The 19979-nt window shown below is 43.9% G+C and overlaps 1 protein-coding gene across 1 annotated transcript in view; it reads right to left on the reverse strand.

Moving 5' to 3' along the window:
- CSMD3 (CUB and Sushi multiple domains 3) overlaps positions 1–19979 on the reverse strand; it is a 3551396-nt gene that overhangs the window by 174008 nt on the left and 3357409 nt on the right. Inside the window, 1 exon segment of the mRNA XM_029591914.1 lies at positions 7379–7552. Within this exon segment, the coding sequence (XP_029447774.1) occupies positions 7379–7552 (174 nt within the window).

Below are 19979 nucleotides of genomic sequence, written 5' to 3' on the forward strand. Positions count from 1 at the left end.
TCAGAGCCATCTTAAATAGTCCTAAACAGGAAGTAGCCCCTGGGAGCTTCTTCCTGACACAGCTCCTTTAACTAGGGGGAGGAGCCATGCACCCATGCCTAACTGGGACCGAGGCCATCTCTGTAGGGGCAATGTTGCTAGCTCCCTGCTGTGTCTGCCGCTGTTGATGGCAGCCCGGGGAGCGAGGGGACCAAAAGCAAAGGCTGAGTTGCTGGCTGAGTTGCTGGCTCCCTGTCACAACTGCTGCTGCCGGAAAGTGTGGCCAGCCTGCAACAGTACCTCCTCCTCTAAGACCCTTTCCAGGAGGTCTAGGTTTCCATGGATGAGTGCTATGAAAATCTACAAGGAGTATTTTGTCTAATATATTCTTCATGGGTTCCCATGAATTTTCTTCCAGACCGTACCCCTCCCTGGCTATAAGATACTCCCAATGCCTTTTTAGACAGTGAACATTCAGGATCTCTCTTACTTGATACATCTCTTCCTCCTCTGTGGAGATTTCCTGGGGATCTGGCAGCTTGCATGTAGGCCAAGATAGGATCACCGGCTTCAAAAGTGAAACATGGAAAACATTATGAATCTTAAATGATGGAGGGAGACACAGTTGGTTGGTGCCCGGAGTGACCTGTCTCAGAATTGGAAAAGGACCCATGTAGCGAGGTGCTAGCCTCATTGAGGGCACCCATAATCGTAAGTTGCGGGAGCTAAGCCAAACTTTTTCCCCAATATTGAGTTGAGGCACTGGTCACCGATGCTTATCTGTAGTATTCTTTGTTCTTTGGGCAGCCTTGCAGATCATGATTTCAATCTGAGTCCATAATGTATGGAGATCATGTGCCATCATGTGCCATCATCTGAGCAGCCGGGGATGGAATGGATAAAAGTATTGGAAGTGGAGGGAGCGGTTGTTTCCCATGAACACAGAGAAAAGGTGAGGTCCCATAGCCGCGTTGCCGTGACTATTTTGGGAGAATTCTGCCCATGGGAGAAGGTCGGCCCAATCATCCTGGTGCTCATTCATGAAAGCCCTTAGAAAAGTATTTAATGTGTGGTTTGTTCATTCAGTTTGTCCATTGGCCTGAGGGTGGTAGGCTGTGGTAAAATCCAATTTGACCCCAAATTTACAGCACAAAGACTGCCAGTATTTAGCCGTGAACTGGGTTCCACGATCTGAAACAATATGGTGGAGTAGTCCATGTAATCGGAAAATGTGTGTTGTGAACAATTTGGCCAGTTCTGGAGCAGAGGGTAGTGCTGGGAGAGCGATAAAGTGAGACATTTTAGAAAAACGGTCAATGACCACCCAAATCACCCGGGTACCATTGGAGATAGGTAGATCTACCACAAAATTGGTTGCAATATGAGTCCAGAGCTCCTTGGGTATGGGCAGGGGCTGCAACAGACCCCAAGGATGTCCTACCAGAGTTTTCTGCCAGGCGCAGGTTGGGCATGAGTCTACATAGGCTTTCACGTCCTGGTACATCAATGGCCACCAATAATATCTTCTGAGGATCGAGAGGGTTCAAGCTTGACCTGGATATCCAGCCAACTTAGAGTCATAGGCCCATTCTAACAAGCATTGCCATAACCGGGTCGGAACAACAGTTTTCCCTGGGGGAACTATATGAGTAGTGGCCAACAGGATGTATGCTGAGTCAATAATGAATCCCGGCGGGTCCGGTTTATCTTCGGCCTTGGAAGCTTGAGAGAGAATGTTTGCCCTGATATTTTTGGCGGCTAGTCTGTACTTTACCAGGAAATCAAAACAGTTAAAAAATAAAGATTAGCGAGCTTGGCAGTGATTTAGATGTTGGGCTTGGCGAAGATGTTCTAAGTTCTTATGGTCAGTATAGACCATGATGTGTTGAGCTCCTTCCAACCACAGTCGCCAAGGCTCAAAATCCAGATTTATGGCCAGGAGTTCCTTATCCTCAGTACCATATTCTTTTTCCGCAGTGTAGAATTTGCGAGAAAAATAGGAACAAGGGTGGAATACACCTTTAGTAGAAATTTGACCCAAGACGGCCCCAACTGCATTTGAGGAAGCATCTACTTCCAAAATGAAAAGACGTGCAGGATCCAAATGGTGGAGGCAGGACTCAGAGAGAAAGGCCTTATTTGGACTGGAAAAGGTGTCTACTGCTTCTAAAGACCACTCACTGGTATTGGCTCCTTTTCAGGTCAATGCGATTAGAGGAGCAACTAATTGGGGATAATGAGGAATGAAGTGCCTATAAAAATTGGCAAATCCCAAGAATCGTTGCAGGGAGCGCAGACCGGATGCAGGAAGCGCAGACCAGATGCAGGCCACTTTATCTGGATCCATTCGGAACTCAGTACTGGAAATAATGTATCCCAAAAAAGGCAAGGATTTGGCTTAAAAAATGCATTTTTCCAGCTTTACATAAAGTTTGTGAGCTCGCAGGCATTGCAGTACTTGTTGGACATCACAGCAGTGAGACTAAAGATCTTTGGAGAAAATCAGTACATCATCTAGATAGACAACTATCTTGGTATACAATAGATCCCAAAAAATTTCATTCATCATAGACTGGAAGACTGCGGGTGCATTGCACAGTCCAAAAGGCATTACTACAAAATCAAAATGTCCATCACGAGTATTAAAAGCAGTCTTCTGCTCATCACCAGGCCTGATGAGGACCAAGTTATATGCCCCTCGGAGATCAAGTTTTGTAAAAACGTGGGCGCCCTGTAACCGGTCCAATAACTCAGGAATGAGAGGCAACGGGTAACAATCTTTCCTTGTTATGGCATTCAACCCCCGATAATCTATGCAGGGCCATAGAGTACCATATTTTTTGGCCACAAAGAAAAACCTGGCTCCAGCTGGTGATGTTGATAGGCGGATGAATCCCCAGTCTAAATTCTCCCGGATATATTGGGCCATGGCATGGGTCTCAGGAAGTGATAAAGGATACACCCTTCCTCGAAGAGGTATGGTCCCAGGAAGCAGATTGATGACACAATCAAACCGCCGATGTTCAGGTAGAATTTCTGCACTTTCTTTGGAGAATACGTCAGCATAACTGGAGTATTGTGAAGGTAGATCTCCTGAAGTGGTAGCAAGACAAATGGTGAGAGGATGTGTCATGGAAAGAAGGCATTGCTGATGACATCGTGAGCTCCATTTGGTTAACTGAAGTGTCTCCCAATCGATCGTGGGAGAATGTCTTTGAAGCCAATGAATCCCTAGAATGATTGGATGGATGGCTTTGTCAATGACATGAAGAGTAATCTCATCCATATTGAGTATACCAGTCCTGAGGCGCAATGGAAGAGTGGTCCGGATGATCTGTCCAGGAAGTGGTTTCCAGATATAGAAGAAAGTACCAACAGGGTATCCCGTAGTTTTGTAGGCAGACGAAGGTATTCGACCAGGTTTCTCATAATGAAATTCCCTCTTGCACCAGAATCCAGGAGGACCAAGGTAGAGATCTCCTGCTGGTTTTGAATCAATGTTTCAGGAAGAATAAGCTGGGGAGCAGACCCGGTAACACCTAGAGGCATCTCCCCAGTTGGTTCTAGGCCCTGAAGTTTCCCCCCTTCTCAGAGCAATTGGCCAAAAAATGCCCCTTTCCAGCACAGAATAAACATAAGCCTTGAGTCCAGCGATGCTGCCTTTCTTTGGTTGTTAAATGACTCCTCCCTAATTGCATGGGTTCTTCTGGCTTGTGGTCCCTAGCAGTTGGTGGAGAGCCTGACAGAGGCCTGGAGAAGGAGGATGCAAGAGTAATTGCCCTACATGGCCCACAAAACTCCCTGGTGCATTGCTGAAGACACAGATCTATTTTACCAGCTAGATCAATCAAATCATCCAAAGAATCAGGGAGATCTCGAGCAGCCAGCTCATCTTTTATACGGGTGGCTAGTCCTTCCAAAAAAATACTCCGCAAACTGTCCTCTCGCCAATTTAATTCGGTTGCCATTGTCCGAAACTCGATGGTGTAGTTGGATAATGTACGAGTACCTTGACGAAGATGAAGAATATCCAACCCTGTGGCCGCCAAACAACCGGGATCATCAAAGGTCTGCTTGAATACCTGGAGGAAATGTTGAAGGTCCTGAAGGATTGGATCTCCTCTCTCCCACAGGGGAGATGCCATGCCAGAGCCTTGCCATCCAAAAATGAGAATATAAAGGTAGTTTTTACGGTATCTGAAGGAAACTGTGCTGGCTGCAGCGAGAAGTGCATTAAACACTGATTGAGGAAACCCCGGCATTGTCCTGGATCACCTGCACACCGGGGAGGAGCCGGCAGCCGAATAGTTGAAGCGATGGGTGTCAGAACAGCTGGCGGCCCACTGGGAGCCTCAGAAGCATCTAACCGGGTATTCAAGCATTGTAAAGATCCTGCCAAGGAGTTCAGGCATTGTTGCTGCTGCTGTATCCTCAATGCTAAACCCGCAATAACCTGTAGACCAGAAAGGTCCATCGGGTCCATGGCCTTTGCAACCTGTTACAATTCAATGAATCGGTGAACCCTTGGGCCGCAACAATTTTGTGTGCTATGAAAGGCTTACCACGATTCCTCGTTGACGGGAGATGAACCTCAGAGATGGCGACGAGGTCGAACCAGAGAAAGCAGAGATTAGCTGGCAGTGTTCTGGAGAATCCAAGCAGTCCAGTGTCGAAGGCAGGCAGCAGGCAAGGCAAAGTCCAAATCCAAAGCAGGGTCAAAGGCAGGTGGCAAGCAAGGCAAAGCCCAAATTTGAAGCAGGATCAAAGGCAGAGCGGAAGCAAGGCACAATAGACACCAAGCTGGACCTATTGCAAAGGCACATCAGAGCCATCTTAAATAGTCCTAAACAGGAAGTAGCCCCTGGGAGCTTCTTCCTTCCAAGGCTTTTAACTAGGGGTAGGAGCCACTCGCCTACGCCTAATTGGGATTGAGGCCATCCCTGTAGGGGCAGCATTGCTAGCTCCCTGCCGTGTCTGCTGCTGATGACGGCGTTCCAGGGAGCGCCGAGGAGACCCACATCTGCCACTGATGGCGGCAGCCTGGAGGACGCGAGGGACCCCGAAGCAGCCGCGATGTGAAGGCCGAGTTGCTGGCTCCCTGCCGCAACTGCTGCTGACGGTAAGTGTGGCCAGACGTGGGGACCGGCAACCGCCAGCCGCAACACCCTGGAGCAACTCAATCAATTCTATGTTTATGGGAAAATAGTTTAATGAATTATGCTTTACTTGACCTGCTACATTTTGTTCTTTTAGTATCAAGGTCTACCAACCCTAGTGAATCCATAACACCATAAATGCCTCACCATGTTAATTACAATGGCAAATCCATGTCCTCTCCACCAGTGCTTATGGTGAAAGCATTTTGACTAGGATGATATACCAGAATGCTAGGTCTTCAACTAGTTTTATTTTATTGTGCATATGTAGAAAGTAATTTCCTGAAAACTTCAAAACTTCAGACTTTCTTAATACCAAAATACAATAGTTTCAATGCTGGGAAACAAAGTATTTCCTTTTAACTTGCTCAATTTTTATTTTGAAAGTTTTATTAGAAACCTAATAAACTGGCTTGACTGTATCTATACAACTCATTGGTTTCTTTCTAAGCCCTTACCTATACACTATAAAGAATAAAGGTCTTCTTTGAACCACAGGGACATTTTCCCAAACCATACATAATTTTTCTGGCACTGCCTTATTTAAAGTACATCTCAGGATATCTGTGCATATTTGCTCTCATATAATAAAGTATTCCTTTTCTAATTTTGGTGGAAGCAGACCCAATATATTTATTAAACTGCCAGGATTAATCCTATCTCTTAGAGCTTCAAGAAAATGGAATACCAGTAGGAGAAAAATCTGTGATCTCATAAGACACTGGCATTACAGCAATAACATTTGTTTGTAGGTGTGAATCTCACAAATCAGGTTAAAATAGTAGACAACAGTAATGACTGGCTAAATGTGCTGGATCAGTAATCATTGGAAAAGACCTAATTCTGCCAAATCTGAAATATATTTCCCAGCTTCCAGGTCCTGCATGTTATCTTCATGAATATTGAATCACATATTATTATTAATCTAGGGGAGATTACAAGCAAATCTACATCACTCGAATTAAGGAATCTTTTGTTTCCAAATGAATGATAAACTGTCTTGAACCCCATTTATCCTTTTCATCAAATTTTAAAAACAGACACTTGATGCCTTGAATTTGGGACATGGGCTTAAGTTAACTGCTTGTGATTACTGAAATATAAAGGCTGTTCCTCCACCATATCTTCCTATTTTAAGTTGCTATCCAGCTGAAAAAAAACCTGCAAAGAAAAGCTGTTACAAGATTATGTCACCTGCTTTACTCAACCAGGTCTCTTTAACAGATCTCATATTAAGAAATGCAAGTTATAAATGCATAGGGATAGGATTTTGAAACCTGTTTTCAAGCAGGATATAATTGCCCACCCTGGCTGGGTACACAAACATCTATTTTGATAATATTTACTCTGTGATGACATATGGAATGCATAATTAATTTTCCCCCCTTCCCATAAGAATATCAATATCATTAAATGCATCACTGTGACCCTGATTCAGTTCCCTTGACCAGTACATTATTTAGCAAATGACAAACCCCATCAAGGGCTGGACAACAAAGGAAGCATTCAACGAGGTCCACAAAGGAGCAGACCCCCTTTGTATCATCCCTTTTCTGACAGCCCACCAGTGGCAATATGATGATGACATCACTATTGGGAGCAGAACTAAAGAGCTAATTTCCCCACTATGATCGATGCTGGCTGCTGCAGTTCCCAGAGGAAAGATTCCTGCCTTCTGGGACTGCTCTGCTGCTTTCCAGTCCTCTGATCTAGCTTCATAGTCTATCATGCTGGCAGCTTAGTGATGATATCACTGAAGAGGATGGTCTTCAGTGATGATATCATATCAGGAGTTCTCAACTCAGTTCTCAGGAAACACCTGAGAACTTCAGGTGATATCAAATCAGGAGTTCTCAACTCAGTTCTCAGGAAACACCTGAGAACTTCAGGTGATATCATATCAGGAGTTCTCAACTCAGTTCTCAGGAAACACCTGAGAACTTCAGGTGATATCATATCAGGAGTTCTCAACTCAGTTCTCAGGAAACACCTGAGAACTTCAGGTGATATCATATCAGGAGTTCTCAACTCAGTTCGCAGGAAACACCTAGCCAGTCAGAATTTCAGGATATCCCAAAATGAACATGATTGAGATAGATTTCCATGCACTGACTCCATTGTATGCCTATCTATCTTATGCAATTCATTGTAGATATCCTGAAACCCGATTGGCTAAATGTGACCCAAGGACTGGGTTTTATTATATTCTAGAATTATATTTAATTAAAAAATAATTGTGTTACCTATGCAACGTGGAGAGGAACCACTCCATGAACCATCGACTTGACACATCCTAGTGCTGGATCCCACCAGGACATAAGGGAGATTGCAGGTAAAGGAAACCTCTGACTGGTAGATGAAACTCTTGCCCTCTCTTTTCCCTTGTGAAGGTATTCCAGGGTCACCACAAAATTTTGCTGTTGGAAGAATGAGTCTAGTTATATTAACTGCGTAGGCTTTATTAATAAAATGATACAGACATAAGGAGGGTAATTTTGAAAGGAATTTCTACAGGTAAAATAGTACTTCACCTGAAAAAAAAATTGCACTTCAGAAAGTTGGGCAACTGATACATGCCTGACATTGCATACCTTGACACTGTATGCACATACTTTTCTGCACATATGGGGATGAAGTATTTGTGCACATATGGGGGATGAAGTATTTGTGGGGTTGGGACATACATGCATACTTTTTGATTTTTTAAATTATGTGTTCGATGTTCAGACCCAGCCAGCTAAGAATGTTAGCCAGATAAAGTTTATCTGGATAACTTTGCTGGAATATTCACTGGTGCAACCACCTATACCAGCGGGTCTAAAGTTAGTTGGAAAAATTTGAATACTGCTACTTCTCTGGCTTTCTGCCTGATTAACTAAGGCTTTCCTCCCATTCTGTGACTTTGGGAAAATACATTGATGAATCAGGCCTTAAATTAGCTGCATAAGTAGGTCCTCCAATTTATATCCCTGAAATGTCTCATTTATATCCAGCAAAAATCTAGCCAGATTAGATGCTGATTACACCAAAATCTGCCATTTAGATGGATAACTTTAAGTTATTATCTAAATGACTTTTGAACATTTACCTCTATGTGTGTAAATTCTCTTAGCATAACCATGCATAACAAATATCAGGTGTAATTCTGTGCATGTAGTTTTGCCAGGATAATTTTCAACACACAACTACCAACCTCGTTCCCTTGTGTCAAAAATCCTCAACCACCATTGTTCAAGGGAGCCCCCTGATGCACAGTCTTGTGTGGTCGCTATCTTTAGGGCAACCATTCTGTGGCTGTCCCACTTTGTAGCTCCCAATTTTATTTTTATTTGCTTTAATCAACATATTATTTTTTGTTTTTAGCTTTTTTTGTGCTTTGTTTCTACTCCCCGGCTGTTTTCCGACCCGCCTGGGACTTTCCCACTTCACTGAACAGATATGCATGAATTCTACCTATTATCATTTAATTGTTACCGCTCCTGCGGAGTCGGACTCGCCTGCCCGACATCGGCCGTGTTTCAGCAGAATGCTGCCTGCTTCAGGGATCTCGGGAGTGTTCACTCTTGTGTCTGCAAAGTGGGTCCACTCCTGCAAAGCACGTTAATTTTTTGTTCGTTGTACAAGCCTTCTTACGTCAGTGACGCCTTATGTCAGTGACACCATTTTTTTAATATGGTGTGGGCCATCCATTGCTCCTACTATGTGACAGGTGCCGACCAATGGCACCGGTAGGCCCTGTCACATGGTAAGGGCAAAAGGCCACCGGTGCCATTTTGATTACTGGTAGCCGATAGCCCGAGAGGGGGAGATCGCTCCCGGGACCCCTGCTGGATCACCAGGGACTTTCAGTAAGTCTTGAGGGGGTCAGGAGGGTGGGGAGATTATAGGGATGTGCGAAGCGGATTTTCCCGAAATTTGGGAAAAATTCGTTTTTCGGGGGGGCCGAAAAAAATTGGCCTGAATCACGGGAAAATGGTTCTGCCAAATCACATCTCTAGTACCTACATATTTGCTGGCTAACTTATGCACAATGTTATAAAATTACCCTCCTGAAGTAAAGCTGTTTTTTGACTGCACTATTAATGTTCAACTTTTATCAGGATGGTATTAGGGGTGTGAATCGTGTGATCGATCGTCTTAACGATCAATTTTGGCTGGGGGGGGGGGAGCAAAATCTGATCGTCGTGGTTTTTTGTTTTTTTTTAATTGTTAAAAATCGTAAATCGGGGGAGGGCGGGAAAACCGGCACACCAAAAAAACCCTAAAACCCACCCCGAACCTTTAAAACAAATCCCCCACCCTCCCGAACCCCCCCAAAATGTTTTAAATTACCTGGGGTCCAGTGGGGGGGGGTCCCGGCATGATCTCCCTCTCTCTGGCCACGACTGCGTTAAGAGAAATGGCGCCGGTGGCCCTTTGCCCTTATCATGTGACAGGGCAAAGGTAGCGCTGACGCCATTTTGGTTCCTGGCTCTCGACGTCACGCATGCAGGAGATCACTCCCGGACCCCCGCTGGACCCCCAGGGACTTTTGGCCAGCTTGGGGGGGGGCCTCCTGACCCCCAAAAGACTTGCCAAAAGTCCAGCGGGGGTCCGGGAGCGACCTCCTGCACGCGGGCCATATTGCCAATCTTCAAAATGGTGCCGGCGCTACCTTTGCCCTCACTATGTCATACGGGCGACGGGCCTCCTGACCCCCCCAAGCTGGCCAAAAGTCCCTGGGGGTCCGGGAGCGATCTCCTGCACGCGTGAAGTCGGGAGCCAGGAACCAAAATGGCGCTGGCGCTACCTTTGCCCTGTCACATGATAAGGGCAAAGGGCCACCGGCGCCATTTCTCAACGCAGCCATGGCCAGAGAGCTGGAGATCGTGTTGGGATCCCCCCACTGGACCCCAGGTAATTTAAAACATTTTGGGGGGGTTCGGGAGGGTGGGGGATTTGTTTTAAAGGTTCGGGGTGGGTTTTAGGGTTTTTTTGGTGTGCCGGTTTTCCTGCGAACTATTTAATGATACAATACAAATGCCCCTGACGATAAATCGGGGGCATTTGTATTGTATCGTGCACTCTAACGATTTTGGATGATTTTAAAATTATCTGACGATAATTTTAATCGTTCAAAAACGATTCACATCCCTAGATGGTATACTGACATCTTTATGATAAGGACCATCATGGAACCCAGTTTCTTTAAGTGCATAACAATGTAAGGGGCTAGCAAGCATGAGAAGATATCAGACACTTCAAATTTTTCATCTATTCATTCATCTATTTATTTAGTTTCCAGATTAATATTGCTGTCTTGATTTCTATAGTTTACTTGTTGTAACACCTTAGATCATTGCTAGAGAACAATCAACTGTTAAACCACAAACATAACTACTATACAATATACTTGCAAAGGTAAAATTGAAGACTTTGCTCTAAAGATTATCATATCTATTGCAGATTTTATTTTTAACCCTCAAATAAATATCTAGGCAATATTCTATGCCATGCAACTAAATATTCCATATAATTTAACTGGATAAGCTATATCCAACTAATAGGGTCATTCATCATCATCACATTAGGGCCTTGTCACATGTTAAACGGAGTCAAACACACGATAAACACACTATGATTATTGCAACATGTGTTTGTATTTAAATATGATAATGAATATGCAAAATCAAGACAAGTATGCAAATGCATTACTCCTACCGCATTTCATGGTCTAATATTGCATACTAATGCCTGATTTAAGATAGGAAATAAAACCTCTTTCATCAGCAGTATGGGGAGGCAAAAATGTTTTTATTGCACCATAGTGGCTATTATCGCAGGATAGTGGTAATTATCACACATGATAAAATGAGGCCTTTGCTCAGACATATATACACACAGCCCTAGTGAGCTAATAAAAATAAATTTTTTAAATTTATATTTAAATATATTTATTTATTTATTTATTTATTTGCAATAATCAGAAATAGTGGGGTAGATTTTTTTAAAAAGCGCGTTCGCGTACTTTTTTTGGCGCACCAGGCGCAAACAAAAGTATGCTGGATTTTATAAGATACGCGCGTAGCTTATAAAATCCTGGATCGGCGCGCGCAAGGCTGCCGATTTTGGGCAGCCGGCGCACGCCGAGCCGTGCAGCCTGCCTCCGATCCCTCGGAGGGAACTTTCTTTCGCCCTCCCCTCACCTTCCCCTCCCTTCCCTACCTAACCCACCCCCCCAGCTCTATCTAAACCCCCCCTACCTTTATCCATGGATTTACGCCTCCCGAAGGGAGACGTAAATCCACGCGCGCCAGTGGGCTGCTGGTGTGCCGAGACCCGACCCAGCCACGTCCCCGGAATGCCCCGGGCCGAAACCACGCCCCCGAAACGCCGCGTCCCGCCCCCAAAATGTTGCGTCGTTCGGCCCCGCCCCCGACACGCCCCCTTCAGAAAACCCCGGGACCTACGTGCATCCCAGGGCTCTGCGCGCACCGGCGGCCTATGCAAAATAGGCGCGCCGGCGCGCAAGGCCCTGCTTGCGTAAATCCAGGCGGATTTACGCGAGCAGGGCTTTTAAAATCCGCCTGATAATATTAAAAAGAAAAGAAAAAGAAAAAATAAAAATATTTTAATTGCTTTATACATCAATAAATCAATTAGCCCACATCATGAGGGAAAACTCAGCAATATATAGATCGTTGAGGAGAAAAAACTATTATTAGACCCCTTAATTCTGAACACTCAACCTTATCTTTAATAAACATTTCAAGATGCAATGGGTCTAGAAAAATAAAACTTTTTTTTATATGTTATCAAACATTTTCAAAGATATTTAAGGAAAAAAGATACACCCATCACTACAACCTTCTGTTTAAACCACAAAAACTGTTTCTATGAATCTGTGTTATAGAACCCTTCTGTTTTTTGGAAGATAATAAATCTTAGATAGAGCAGAACATTTATCTGATTGAAATCACAAAATATCTACAATATATATTTTTAAATAATTTCAAAGCTGACATTAATCTAGTCACTGGAAATTTTAAAAAATGTAGATTTTTCCTTTTCATAAAAATTTCCATATTTTCAATCTGACCATGTAACAACAAACTAGTGATAACATATGCAGTTTCCACTGCTTGCAAAGCAGATATATGAGAACTCACTTTCACAAGACACGTATCCATAACATTAAACCGCTGATCTTGTTCCTGAATTTTCACTCTAGTATATAGTTACGTGGTTCAACTGTTGAACTGTTGCAGTTAAGGTCCTATCCACTTTGGTTACCACTCTCCATATATCCAGCATGATGAAACTTGCAAGCTCCTTAACCTCTCCTATATCCAGCTGGCAAAGGCATCCATTTTCTAGGGGTGTGCATTCGTTTTCACCGTATTGGCGATCCGCAACGTATATTGTACTATTCGTAGTATTTGTGGGGAAGCGAAATGTATCGCGATTCCCCACGAATACATGAATCTTCGCCGAATTATACGGCCACCTAAATAAAAATGTAAACAAACCCCCCCCACCCTCCTGAACCCCCCAAGACTTACAAAAACTCCCTAGTGGTCCAGCGGGGGATCCGGGAGCCATCCCCTGCACTTACACCCTCGGTGCTGGTTTCATCATGGCGCTGATAGCCTTTGTCACAGGGGCTACCGGTGCCATTGGTCAGCCCCTGTCACATGGCCATCGGCGCCATCTGAGGACGTTGGTGGCTCCTGCTGCGGAGGCAGGAAGGTGAAGGGAGAGCAGCGGTGGCCCAGACCACATGGGAATGGAGGCGACCCCAGCCACGGAGGTAAGTGGCCTCCTATGGCTCCAGCGGGTGGAGGAAGCGCAACACAAAGACCTTTGCCTGTCTAGCTCAGGGCTAGTCATTTTCTCCTGTTTTATTAAGGTATATAGAAAATATGCAGCAGTGAGCATATATGCTTTGGGGATGTCTGTCAGTCTGCCGGGTGTAGACTATCTTCTCTGAGTAGTGATGACTCTGCCTACCACATTAGCAGATAGGGACAAGCTTGGCACATACATCATTGATGAGTGATGACGAACAGGCCAGAAACAGCCATTTAATTTACCAAAGTGCTGGAGGTGGTTTGTAAACAAAAATTTCCTTACAGATATGTGAGTGTGTCTGTATGACTGGGTGAGTGATGTGCTATGTAAGCCTCTGTCTATATTTGTGTTTGGGGGTGATATAGGGCTCATAGTTTTCTTTCTTGCCACACCAATGCATACACCGGAGAATGCACAGTGTCTGCTCCCAATTAGCACATATTGGCTTTAGCCACAAGCAATCCTGTGCTTCCACTCTTTAGGATGGAAACTACAGGTAAGCAGGGAGAAAATGGCCTTACACATTGTAACCTAACATTGCAACTTGTCCTGATACTGTTTATTTATTCTGCCGAAAGGAGGTTGAGAACATTGGCAGTGTAAAATCTCAGATATCCAGTGCCACATTGCTAGGAGTTCAATTCTAGTTGTAGTGGGCACTATGTAGTCACATCTTGACAACTCCCACAATATAGCTTGGCCACTGTGCCACAGAGGAAGAGAACTACATTCTTATGAGGCAAAGTGGAAGCTGAGTGGCAGCTAAATGGGCAATGTACTAATCTTACAGCTGTGCTTCCACTGTGAACCATACCTTGCTCCCAGTATCTGTTTTCTAAGTCCAAATAACCCTAACTTCCCTTGTGCAATGCAATATAGCATAACTGAACACATATGCCAGCTACTATTGTGTGTTGAGTCCTGCTGTTGTAGAACACATTGAAAGCATGTAATTTTTGCCTGCATCTGAGACAGCTGCGTACATGATATGTAGGCATACTAATCACCACCTTCTCTATACTACTTCATAATATATCCTGAGGTCCATCATCAAAAGCCATTTAGGGCTGCATTTTCTAATGCTGCAAGGCATAGTGAATTCGGTGGTAATGCAGAGCGGTCCTGCGATAGCCGGTAGCGATCACATCTCCGCAGTACGATCGCTGCCGGTGTCGCGCCAAATAACTACACCATAAAAGGTGTAGTTATTCGGCACGAAACTGGCAGCGAAAAAGAAGCGTACCTTTCGCTGTCGGCGAAGTCTTCACAGCGTCAGCCCCGGTGCCGCCCCGACTCCTCCTCTTCCAATGGCTGACGCCGCCTCGACTCCGCCCCGATCTTGTTCCACATAGAAAATGACCCCCTTAGTTAGCTAATTATAAAGTTAGCATTCTAAACCACTAATGTATCATATGCATCCACTTATCTGGCTACATAGTAGCTACATAAGTTATTATGTGCCTGTAGTTTACACCTCTTCCCTGGCACCTGATACGCTCCCATCCAGTACCTTTAGTGGGCCTATTTGTTATGGTGGGTGGTTGGGAGAACTCAGCTGCTGGGAAGGAAGAGGTGTTTTGGGGGGCATTAGATGATGTCAACATTTTGGGGGTTGCAGGGATGGAGGAAAGGGGGAAGGCAAGTGCCGGCATAGTGCCATCTATTTCATGTTCACAGGATAAAGGGATTGGGGGAAGGGTCTGGGCCAGCACAATGATGATACCAGGGTTAGAGGGGGTGGCAGAAGGCCTTTTCCGACCCCTATTTTTTGATAAGTTTTTCTAGACAGAGCGCTAATTACCCTTAAATCTACAGAAGATATCCTGATAAGTAGACAGTAAGCCAGTCATGCAAGGCCAGATCACTTGAGGCTTTCTTAGTCATATTTTCATGCTGGCTGGTTAGGCCTACAGTTACCCAGCCTTATGTAGCTGCATAAGGTTAGGATGAATAGAATAGGTGGAACGTTTATTTTGCTGAATATAGGGATCAGGTTCTGCTGCTATCTGTAGCCTCATCACTTGTCAACCACCCAGCCTAATGATTATGGACCTCAGTATATTTGTAGCCGGCTAGAACACAGAGTTATCCCAGAAACTCTGTTTGAGCTTGCTGTTTGCCAACTGAAGAGTCATGGAGGTGTGGAGAATAGAAAGTACCAGTTGCCTAAGAGCAGAAAGAGATGAAACCTGCTGTTGCTTGGGACCAGGCAGACATCCTCAAACTCTCTACCACTTCTGCATTTCCTTTGATTGTTGATCTGTAGATAGCTAGTAGTAAAGTCTGATCTCTTTGTTGTTAAAGTCTCTTATTGGCATACATTATATATAAGGTCATGGAAACAAGTGTTCAAATAATGTATGCATGCATACCTCTTACAAAACAGCAACTTATGCACATTCTTCTGAACACGACCTTGGAATGCCTCTAGCCTGCCGTTTTATTTCCCCAGTAAAATGTACATGCCATGTTGCAAGTAGCATATACATGTTTGCTAATTATGCATGCATGTGCTATTTTTACACACAAAACCCTTTTGAACATTCACCCCCCTGCTTTATATACTTTTGCACTGTTTTTTCTATTGTCTGATAAGTTTGCTCTACAAGTAAACATTTAGGTTCTTACAAATGACTGATTTTGGTTAATTCTGAATGCCTTAACAACAGTTTGTTCTTCTGCAAGCTCCTGTATTCTGTCTTAAAGTAGAATAAAGACATTTTTCTCTATTACCACCTAGACGATTCAAATTGCAGACAGAGGAGAGAGTAGTACTATAGACAGGAAATAACTGCTCTTTCAAAATGAAAATAAAACAAAAGGATTAGCCATGCAATGCATGTTTTCAGCAGTCTTTTTTTTTTTTTGGTCAGTCTTTTGTGGGATATCTGCTAATAACCCATCCCTCTACCTAACTGGAATAACAAAAAAAAAAAAAAACCCAAACCCCTGCAGCTACCGTAATGTAAAAGTTTTTTCTTCCTTATAGAGGAAATAGGCATGAAACATGTCCTTCTTTAATCTCTACCTGCCTCCATGTCAGTGCATCTCCTTTTCATCCCAGCAGCAGAGCAGTGGGATGCCAACAGCAAAACCCCACCCCATTCCCATCCATCCTTCCAGTAAAGTCCTTTTCTTTAACCTAACCACTCTTGTAATCAGACAACAGATATAGAGAAAGAAACATGCAGTAAAATAATGTTGTGTACTCCGGGCTACGTCTTGGTTCCTAGAAAGTGCTTAGCAAGCATCCGTATTCAGAAAGGTTATTTTTTTCAAACATTTAATAGAAAGAGGTTTCTTTTCTTTTCTTTTTTCTTTTTTTTTTTTTTTTTTTTTAAGCTCTCTGAACGTTGATTTCCTTGTGAGGCAGAAAGGAGTTCCTATCCCCCTTTACAAACTGTGTTTGAGAGTCCAGCTGAGAGCTCATTCAGCTTCCTGAGGTGAATGATTATGCAAATGCACTCTTTCTCTCCTTTCCTTTAATTCAGTGCCCTTAATTCCGTCTTCCCTGCCTCCCAAAATGATTTCACTTCTTTGCTTTCTCGCCAAGAAGCAGGGCCTTATTTATTTCTAGAATATTATACACCAGTTTTGGATAAAGATTAGTGTCCCTAAATCGAGGTATCACTGTCCACACTTTAAAATACCTTTATAAATTCTTGAAACATGAATGGAATGATTAGCAAGACAGCTCTATTCATCCCCTTCAACAGTACGGGCTCTCTTGAATATATGGGATAGATACTTCCAATCCCTTTTAAGTAGAGCAAGGAGTTTAGTTTTGAATACTTTGTAGAGTTTGGGGTATCCTGCACTTAGAAGTAGATATTGGGGGGGGGGGGGGGGGGGCGTAAGGGAGCAGGAGTGGAAGTGGGGACTGGAAGGGGGGAGGTATGCAATTAAGGTTTCGGTCTGATGTGCAAGATTATGCCATCTGACTGGATGTTGTACTTTTCAGGTAGTTAGGGGAATTAGTGGGGAGGCTGTAGTATACAGGAAGGGATTTATCAATTTGCATAAATTTTGTCTAAATAGTTAAGATGGGTTTGTTTATAAGATGGACTTTTTTGATGATCAACATATAAGTATCTTTACACAGGTGTGACTTTCATCTGTTTGCCTTCATTGATGTCTGTTCCTGCATGAAATGTTAATAAAACATATTTGAACTAAAGTGAGCATTGCTCATTTCCTGCAAATCTACAAGTATTGGAATCAAGTATAATGTTGTTTTGTCTTTTCAAAATCCTTAAAACATTTGAAGGAAATAAAGTAACAACTGCAAATGCTCAAACATTGGGCCAAGTTAAACCCATTAACTTATTTAATTTTTGTGAGAGTAGGGTCTGATTTGCTAAGGTGTTTCTCGCACTCTGTGTCTAATGGACCAGTTTCTAGGATTATGTCCAAGTTTGAATTAAAATATTGTGTAAACAAACAAAAAAAGAAAGCAAAGCAATCTATATTCCAAACAAATAAAGAACCACTATTTTCTTAATGTTGTTGAATGCATTTCTCAAACTTCTGTGAATTTAAATGAGAGGTCATGGGATATAGGTAAAAAGGGGTAGACTGAGGAACTATTTATTTACTGAAAGGGTGGGGGATGCAAAGAACTGCCTCCCTGTAAATGTGGGGGACTGGGACAGTATCAGAATTTAGGAAAACAAGGAATAAGCTCTCAGAAAGAGAGGATAAGGATTGTAAAGCTGAGCAGGAGATAGATGGGCAGACTGGCTGAGCCATATGCTCTTTCTCTGCCATCATGTTCTATGTTCTTGCAGTACATTAAACAGACCTCTTTGAATTTCTGCTGTAAAGATTATTTTTTATGTTCTTAGAAAAAAAACCCTTTCCCTGCTTCTCAATACTAAATGGAGGTAGCCATAACCACAACTGATTAATTTATTGGAGAACTGAATGTTTAGTTCAAGTTTAAATTATTTTATCATATGAGAGAAAAAGAGAGTCGAAGAGAAATCATCCATAAGAGCACTCTCTCTCCCTTGGTGACTGACCTAATGGATTCTGGTGAGGCTTAAGGGAGGAGACAAAAGAAACGTCAAAGTATATCACATTCATGCATTCTTAGTCATAAAGAATTGGGTTTTTTTTTCCCTATCACAGTAGCCTTTTATGAGCTGGGACATTAGGGCTTCCCAAAACTGAAAGAAGCACCTAAAACACTTACACATATAGGGGCAGATTTTAAAAGCCCTACACACGTAAATCCAGCTGGATTTACACATCTTGGGGGGTTACGCGCACCGAGCCTATTTTGCATAGGCCTGGCGACGCATCAAGCCCCGGGACGTGCGTATGCCCCGGGGCTTGAAAAAAGGGGAGGGTCGGGGGCAGCCCAGGGCCTCCGTAGGGCCTCTATGCTGGGGGATCGCGCGCCGGCAGTGCAATCTACGCTTGCCTGGAAGCAGGCACAGCTTGCAAAACAAAGGTATTGGGGGGGGGGGGTTTAGGTAGGGCTGGGGGGCGGGTTAGGTAGGGGAAGGTGGCGGGGGTGGAAGGAAAGTTCCCTCCGAGACCGATTCAGAGGGAACAGGGAAAGCCACTGGGGCTCCCCTAGGGCTTGGTGCATGCAAGGTGCACAAGTGTGCACCCCCTTGCGCACGCCGATCCCGGATTTTATAACATGCGCGCATGTTATAAAATCGGGCATAGATTTGTGCGAGCCAGGTTGCGCATAGGTATTAAAATCCGGCCCTTTCAGTTTTGGCTAATTCTGCATATAGCTTGCACAAGTACAGCAAAAATGTTGTGCATTTCTAAAATTATAGCTTGCATCTTGAAAAGTCTTGGGGTGCTCTAAATACTGAAAAATTTAAGTGAATATTTTTGTGCAATTACCAGCCTGTTTTCTACAAGGCTTAAATAGGTCACACAAATCTAAACTGAAGTGCTCTCTACTACTATTACTACTGTGATTATTTAACATTTCTAATGTACTACTAGATATATACAGTGGTGAACAGGTATATATAGGAGAGAGACCCTACTCAATGGAACTTACAGGCGGCTTATCTTATAGTCAGGCAGGCAAGGGTCTTGGCAGGCAGTGTCAGGCAGAACAAGAACTCAGGAACAAGTAACAAAGCTTCCAGGAACAAACAGGAGCCAGGAGTAGCCAAGGCAAGGCCTAAGGAGCAGGCCTTACCTTAAATAGCCTGAGGCCTAGGAGGAGGAGTCCTGGCCTCTCCTGTGGGTGACATTAAAAAGGGGTCATGTGGTGCGTGTGCGCACCTGGGAGCCCAGAGGTTAGCTGGGAAGCCAGCGTGGGACCTGACCACAGCCTGATCGGCACGCAGCATCCCGGCAGTGGCCTGGTTGGGTCACGGCGGCAGCATGGGAGAGCCAGAGAGGAGGGCGTATGGCAGCATGCGCCTATGGCAGTTTCTGGCTGCCACGAGGCATCTGGGTCCGGTCAGCTGGGGTTTGCACTGGTAAGTGAAGGTTGCTGGCCACAGGCCTCTGTGGCTGGTTCCCGTGACATACACTCAGAGAATCAAAGTTTAATCCAGGTATACAGCACAGTAAAGTGGAAAGCATGGCATCAAGAGCTGACAGTGGAGAAGAAGGTCACAGGTAAGAGTGTCCTATTCAATAATCAGAATTCACGAGGAAGAATGTAGGGAGCAAGAAGAGAAGATCAACCAATTGTAATATAAAGCAGGTGCAACATTCTTAATCTTAATGCCTTTTTAGCATATTGAATTTTTAATTCCAGATGTTACATTCCAAGAGAGTTCTGTTTTATAATAACTTTGGAAAAGGAAGATGTCATTGAAATTTCAGAACGTGCATTGCTATGCAGTGGCAACTCTAGCCAAAAAAATTTTTGGGGAGATGAAAAGTGGGGGAAAGCTAAGGGTTTGATTCATTAAAGCTTTTCTCTTATCCTGTGTCTATGGGAAAATACTTTGATGAATCAAACCCTAAGCATGGAGGAGGGCAATCCAAAGTGACATTTTCTCCACAACATGCCCCCCAGCCTTTAAA

Source organism: Rhinatrema bivittatum, chromosome 2 (genome assembly GCF_901001135.1).
Source record: "Rhinatrema bivittatum chromosome 2, aRhiBiv1.1, whole genome shotgun sequence".
NCBI classification, from domain to species: Eukaryota; Metazoa; Chordata; class Amphibia; order Gymnophiona; family Rhinatrematidae; genus Rhinatrema; species Rhinatrema bivittatum.